We start from the raw sequence: 7159 nt of genomic DNA on the forward strand, positions 1-7159 counted from the left end.
TGCTATAAGTAGCGCAGTTCATCAAAAAATCCAACTACATTGCTCTTCAATCTCCACAACTTCTAGTAACTTGAAAGTTATTGCAAAATTGGAAGCAAACCCATCACTCGTTTCATCTTGTTAATCAGAACCACTCCAAATTTAGCAACTTTTGTACCAGAAACAGTTACAGTGGCAAGGATTTTTAACATGGTATCTCTCTTCTCTTTCCCTCTCTAGATTCCTTCTGTTTTTCTTCCGTGGATTTGGTTTCTGAGAAAATGGGTACTCAGCAAATCGTTTATTGGATAATGGATACTGAAAATTTTGAGACATTGCAGGGTTTAGGTGCGGATTCTAATGTGGCAAACATTAATCGCAGAGAAAGTGAGAGCCTTTCAAGGAGCTACAGCGGCAGCTGCATTTCGTTGCCGTCGATAGCAGAGCCAAAGCCAGAGACTTTGGCAGAGCCTTGCTTAGTCTCGTGCACGACTTTCAATATTTTGGCTCCAATCTACAAAAGACTCGATCAACAGGTCCTATTCTATCCCATTTGCGTTTGTCTGTGATTTGATAATTATTTCGTTTTTGAAGTCACTTTGTTTGATAACTATTTCGTTTTTAGAGTCATTCTGTTTGATAACTATTTCGTTTTTAGAGCCGTTTGTACCCTCAAAACGAAGTGGTAATCAAACGGACTTAGTTTATCTGAGTTTGTTTTCTCAGTTTCTTTGTGGTGTGTGTGAAACAGAATCAAAGCCTTAGAGAGAGCGACTACAGGGCGTTTTGGGTGTCTAGGAACCAGAGGATTTTGGATTGGTTGCTCTGTGAATCATCTGCCATTATTTGTCTGCAGGTGATATTTGATTACCCTTTTGCTTTTTTGGACCTCAAACGAAATACCCCTTGTTGCATATGAGAACAAAGTGCACTTGTATGAGGTTTTAAGGGTCATAGCCCTTTCCAACTATATGTGCTGACACTAACCCATTTTTTGCAATATTAGGAGTTCTGGGTTGGAAATGAAGAATTTGTGAATATGTACCTGGACTGGCTTGGTGATGCAGGCTATACTACCTTTAAGCTCGCCCGAACCAACAACCGGGGAGATGGTATGTTGCTATCTTGAATCTATTCCTTAATGTTGATTTTAATACATTAGACTTATCTGGCATCATTCAAGTTTAGTTAAATCTCATTATTGCATTGCTCCATGGGTAAAATGCGCGGTTTTATTTAACTCACATTCATATGTTAATTCCAAGTTCGCAACTGCAATATAGGTCAGATGCTGAACAACTTGAAAGTTCTGACAAAAAATGTACATTATTCTGCACACATTGGTTCATGTTTCCTGCATTGGAGTGCTTTGTCACAACACTTTGCGATTGAATTGGCCTTTCTTTGTTATCTTTTCCCAGTACAATTTAGCAGTCTAAGTTATTGGAGAGTTCTTCCACTGGTTCTTCATATATCAGCTAGCATTTCCAAAGGAGTTGTGTCTTAGAATGGTCCTCAAGTTTGATATCAACTCATTTCTTGTTTTGAGAGTGTTGTCATGATTAAAATGAGGTTTTTAAGTCTATTCCATGCTCTATGGCTTGACTTATTGTATTTTCTCTTTACAGGTTTGCTGACTGCTGTGAGGAGGGACTGCTTTAGTGTGCGAAACTACCGAGAGTTGCATTTTAATGATTTTGGAGACCGTGTTGCTCAGCTATTACATGTTCAGTTAGCTGCCCCTTTTTCACAAAACCAGAGAGGAAACGTTCAACAAGAAATGCTAATTGTGAATACTCATTTGTTGTTTCCTCATGATTCCAGTCTCTCTATAGTACGATTGCATCAGGTATTCAAAGTTTCCAAACAAGTTATCAACTTATGGCATATAATTGTCAACTTAGTTTAACAAGCTGCACTAGCAATCACTCTAACCCGTTTCTTGAAAATTTTTAATAGGTTTACAAAATTTTGCAATTTGTGGAGTCATATCAGAATGAAAAGAAGCTAAACCCGATGCCTATCGTACTCTGTGGGTGAGTCTCCTGCCTTGTCTTTCTTAGTTAATGTTCCATGTCAAAGTATCTCATTTCTAATACTCTGAAGAAAATCTTTAAAATATACATCCTTTTGAAGGTGCTAGCTATCCTAACTGGTAAATCCTTTTGAAGGCCTCCTTCACAAACAATGGAAATTTAATAAATTATAGGCTTTCTCTGGTTGTATTCTTTTGTGTAGGATGGTAGTTCTTATATTTGTATTTTTTTGGTTATTCTCGATGCAGTGACTGGAATGGAAGTAAACAAGGCCATGTGTACAAATTCCTTAGATCACAGGGTTTTGAATCAACATATGACACTGCTCATCAATATACCGATGCGGATGCTCACAAGGTTGGTGTTTTCCGGATTTAAATTCAGAAATCGGCGATTTACTGGCTGCCACAGGGCCCATCTAGACAATGCTCATCATCTGTTTTAACGGAATATTTGTATTTTATATCCGACAGTGGGTTAGCCACCGCAATCATAGGGGAAACATCTGCGGTGTTGACTTCATTTGGCTTTGTAATCCCAATAAGTCACGAAAACCACTAAAGACTAGTTGGTGCGAAGCTGTTTTTGGAATATTACGGGTAAGCAATTGAGTTTCCATATTCTATATTACTGTCATTAATACTCATCCGTTCACATTTTCTCTACGTACTATCTAATTCCTTGCCACAGAGGGCAAGAATCGTAGTTCATCAGATTTATTGTGCACAGAAAGCTTTGTTCAAAACTTTTGAAAAGATGCTTCGATCCTTTATATTATAGGGCATGCAAGCTCTAGACAGTTTCTACATGCAATCCTAGTAACTTCCTTTTTCCTTTTGGGTTTTCAGCGCCAGCTTCAAAAAGCTTCGATGGCTGAAAATGATGCATTTGCCTTTCTGAAGGGTGATAGTCATGGTGATTTTATTACGTCCTCAGCTTTCTGTGAAGCACTACAACAGGTTGGTTCTATTAGCTATTAAGCTGTATAAAGTTCAAATGGAAAGATCAGACTTGCTCATATAGGTATTTTGCAGGTTAATTTAATTGGTCATCCTACGGGACTAGGTTTCCAGGAGACAAGGGATCTCTGGATCCAGGCAGATGCGGATGCAAATGGTGTTCTTGATTACGAAGAATTTAAGGTACATTACATCCATAATAATTTCGTTTATTTTCCTTTTGAAATTACATTAGCATTGCCGTCATGTAATAGTCCTTCCAAAGTACCCTACAAGATTAAAATCGCGAGTCTAAAACCCTTGGCATTGCAGAATAGAATTTGGAGTTCGACAGCGTCAGAGGATAAAGAAAGTCTCAACGGTAGTAGAGAGGAGTCAAAACGAGGCACGCAGGACGCCTTCGGATTCAACGTGAAGAATGCAGTTCTATACCCCCGTGAGGCGGAGAAGGGAATATGGCCCGAAGATTATACTCTCTCCGATCATGCTCCACTCTCGGTTGTACTTTCACCAGAAAGGATGTGGTGTTGTAAGTCATAAACCTCACTTAACAACGCACGCGGAAAGGATATGCAGAATCTGTAGGAAATGTGTATAGCCAACAGAGGAAAGGTCCCTTCTGTGGTAGGAGTGTTTGAGAAAAAGAAAGAAAAGAGCAATAGAAGGTTGGAGAGTTTTTTCTGGTTGAAATTCTTCATTCTTTTAAATGAAACTAATGAAAATGACTTAAAAACTTTGAGTTTTAATGATAACGATAAAATAAAGGGTAAAGTGAATATTATCAGAATTGATTTTTTAGTATAAAAATATAGTTTTTCGTTAAAGTGAACAGTACCATGAAATTTTCGTTAAGCCTTCCTTCTTTTAAATGTTTCTCACTAGCCTTGACCAAATTAATTTTTATCTTTTGGGGAAGGAGGGAGGAGGATCATGTGTGTGGGTCTCCAGCAGCTGTAATGTGGAATTCTTTTTACTACACTTGCTAAATTAGTAATTTGGGATGTTTTCTGCACATCCGTTTGTATCTCGTCCTTTTGTTTTTTGTGAAGAAACCAGACGAGAATCAAGGACCAAAATTAATGGGCGTGCAAAAAGCCAAAACGGGTTTGCAGAAATAAATTTCTCATGAAATCTAGGTACTGAATTGACAAGCAAGACATGGCAAATCTTAGCTGCCATGAGATACTAAGACAAAGCTCTCATAATAGCTCATACGCTCGTACCAATGTGTAGCTTTATGCATTGCTCATACACAAAGCTATTTGCATGATTTCCAGGTGTGTGTTGAGCACAACGCTCGTTCAAGAGTAATTGAAAATCACTTTATCTGAGCGTTAAGCCTGACAACATGTATGTCTCTTTATATATTTCTTTTCCCACCTGTGGCCAGAGCATGGTTCAAAGTTGATGTTTGGACATACCTTTCCTAAAGCTTCGTGCTAAAAAATTGTCAAGTCTGCCAACTGGCTTGAGAGGTCAGAATGTGCTTTAAGTTATGCGCTCCTCTCTTCTTGTCGGTAGATAAGGCTAGGAGCGGTTGTTGAAGGTAGTCGTCTTTCATTCTCGTGGTTGTACTCTATCATCTAAATTTTTTAAGCTGGCTTTAGGGCAGGTTTGATATTGTTGTACTTTGAAAAAAAATTTCTTTTGCTGTGCTGTGAGAATAAACTTATTTTTGTTGCTTCACGTTTTCAGCTTTTTTTTTCACCCAAAATTATGAAAATAAGCTGTTTTTAAGTGTTTACCAAACACCTTTTTGAGCTGAACTTTTTTTCATACCCACTTTTTATAAAATCAACTCAGTACCAGACTAGTACTTAAGGCCCTATGTCTTGATTTTCTCATCCTTTGGTGGGCTTATCCAAATCTTATATGTTAAGCTCAAAACAACTTATATACAATTTTAATGAGTTTGAAAAATCTATACGTTAACAATGGTCTGCTCATTTAGAGATTTTATTGAACAAAATTTTGATCATGTGATTTATCAATCAATATTTACCTAGTTGTAAGTTGTAGCATTGGAAATGAGAGATGAAGTCACAAAGTAATCATGAGCTACAGCCCCATAGCTACAAGGTCTATGCTTTTATAGATTCGTTTTGCCACTTAATGGAACATTGTTCGAACAAGTACTTGATCAAGGTGAAACTGAAGTAATCAGAATCTCTACCCAAGATGTGGAAACATTTGCTCCAAGTTCAAACAAGTACTTGATCAACAAGGAAACCTTTACTACAAGGGACAAGTGATGAGAGGAAACGGTGGACCCACACAATCACATCAAAGGGTAGCCTCGTCACTCGTGATTATTTTCATTAAGGAGTGATTTATTTTATGTCTTTATATTAGACAAAATTCATTTTAAGTATTTCTCTAATAATATAATAACATGTGATATTCTGTTACTTATTTTGCATAGGCCTAACATTTGTGTTGTATTTTTCGTTATCATGTCGTTTTTCGACACACTCAATATCCTAACGGGTCGTGTCGTGTAACACCCGTTAAAGTAAACGGGTAATATGATCCGACCCGATATCGACCCGTTAATATTATCAGGTAATATGATCCAACTCGCTACAAGTTAAAGGAAATATGTTATAAATCCATAAATAATAATAAGAAAACATAATTTGATCCAAAAAAAAAAAAAACATAATACTACATTAGTATATGCATACCGCACTGTTACATAAATATTACTTCAAAACATTAAAAAAGAAAAAAATTTACCTTTCAAGTATTAGATACCCCAAAAGAAGAGCCAAATGAAAAAACATTAGTACATTACTACAAAATATCAAATGTTCAAGTATATGCAAAATAAAGGGAGTTGCATTTCATGAGGTTTGTATGGTTTTAAAAATCCGAACGACGATGTACCCATCCCAAAGCATAGACGATGTGATAACGAGCGTTTGCATATTTCTTCACACTTTTTGCACTTGTAAATTAATTATTATAATTTTTTAATGTGTTTGGTACTTTTAAATTACTTCATATTTTTATTTTTAATTTTTTAAATCTCACTCTATGCCTATAGTATACTCTAAAATATAAATAAATAAATAATTAAAACTTTTTTTTTTTAATTTATATAGAATAATAACTACTATAATACATATTTAATATACAATATATGCATATACACTATGACTATTATATGTTATAGTAAGTTTATTTAGTAGTTTAAAAAATTAAAATCATCAAAATATCTTCTTTTTTTAACGTGTCAAAACGGGTTACATGCGTGTCACTCCCGTGTGAACCTATTAAAGACCTGTTATTAACAGGTTCTTATAGTGTAACCCTCTAATGACCTAATTAGTTATCGTGTTGATCCGAAACCCTATACTTTCGTATCATTTACGTATCGTGTTAATGAGTCATGTAAGAAATTAGCAGATCTAATTTTGAACACATTGAAAATTCTCTCATTTACTACGGTCCTGGAATAACTTCTTGAGACTTGCAATTTGTTTTGGGATCTATAAACTAAATCAAGCTAAACTATTAGAAAGATTATTTTTAGTAAGAGTAACAACGCTAAAGTGAATTAAGTAATTAGTGAGATAAATATATTGAGATGAATCTCATGTTACAACCAAAGAATTTCCAACAAATTGTACCTAAAAAAATATTCTCTAAAGTGATATATCTAATATTTATTTATCAGACGGGCACAAAATATTTATAAATAAATCTGAGAGTTGAATATATGGAGACATATTTTGATTTAAATTCCATGAGAAAGCTATCGATTTTTTCAGTTAGATTTTCTCGATCTACCTTATCGACTGTTTATCCTACACGACGACGAAATTCGTCTACTTCTTATATGCCCTTTGTATTCAAAACTGCAAAATAAGCAATTGAATCAGAAATTTCAGTCTCACAACCTTCCCTCATTTAATCTTCTATTTGAAAAAAAAGGGATACAAAATCTTCTCATGATTCCTGTAGCTTCTCTGCCCTTTCCGAGGAAGCACCCCCACCAAGCCATACAGCAAACAGTTCCACAGGTAGGATTGCCCGGGGTCCCACCAAAAGTCACGACAACAAAAATTCCAGACCCCACCATGTAAAACCGGAAGCAGAAGTTTAATAGCTTCTTCCATAAGCAAAAAACGTCCCCTGAAAGCCCAAGACTTTGATCGACCTCAAGTCAATTACTGTTTTTCT

General features: G+C 35.8%; 1 protein-coding gene across 3 annotated transcripts; it reads left to right on the plus strand.

Moving 5' to 3' along the window:
- Positions 1 to 3664, plus strand: LOC103964793 (uncharacterized calcium-binding protein At1g02270). Of its 3 annotated transcripts, none has more exons than XM_048565783.1 (11): positions 1 to 192; positions 321 to 515; positions 731 to 835; positions 986 to 1091; positions 1608 to 1828; positions 1939 to 2015; positions 2264 to 2372; positions 2489 to 2614; positions 2870 to 2974; positions 3050 to 3157; positions 3287 to 3664. In XM_048565783.1, exons 1-11 carry the CDS (start codon positions 190 to 192, stop codon positions 3512 to 3514), a joined length of 1383 nt encoding a protein of 460 aa, XP_048421740.1. In that variant the 5' UTR covers positions 1 to 189; the 3' UTR covers positions 3515 to 3664. The 3 variants fall into 3 exon arrangements, with proteins under 3 accessions (XP_048421740.1, XP_048421741.1, XP_009376047.2); XM_048565784.1 differs by having other exon boundaries at positions 2864 to 2974; positions 3292 to 3434; XM_009377772.3 differs by having other exon boundaries at positions 3 to 192; positions 2864 to 2974.
- The last annotated feature ends 3495 nt before the right edge of the window (positions 3665 to 7159 follow it).

This window comes from the organism of the source record quoted next, unplaced genomic scaffold (assembly GCF_019419815.1).
Source record: "Pyrus x bretschneideri cultivar Hongxiangsu unplaced genomic scaffold, Pyrus_bretschneideri_v1 Contig4, whole genome shotgun sequence".
Classification (NCBI taxonomy): domain Eukaryota; kingdom Viridiplantae; phylum Streptophyta; class Magnoliopsida; order Rosales; family Rosaceae; genus Pyrus; species Pyrus x bretschneideri.

What these genes read in the sequence shown, in the direction of transcription:
- LOC103964793 (XM_009377772.3), top strand. An exon ending in CTATAGTACGATTGCATCAG is followed by an intron (nt 1,829 to 1,938) that starts GTATTCAAAGTT and finishes AATTTTTAATAG; the next exon opens with GTTTACAAAATTTTGCAATT. An exon ending in TTGATTACGAAGAATTTAAG is followed by an intron (nt 3,158 to 3,286) that starts GTACATTACATC and finishes TTGGCATTGCAG; the next exon opens with AATAGAATTTGGAGTTCGAC.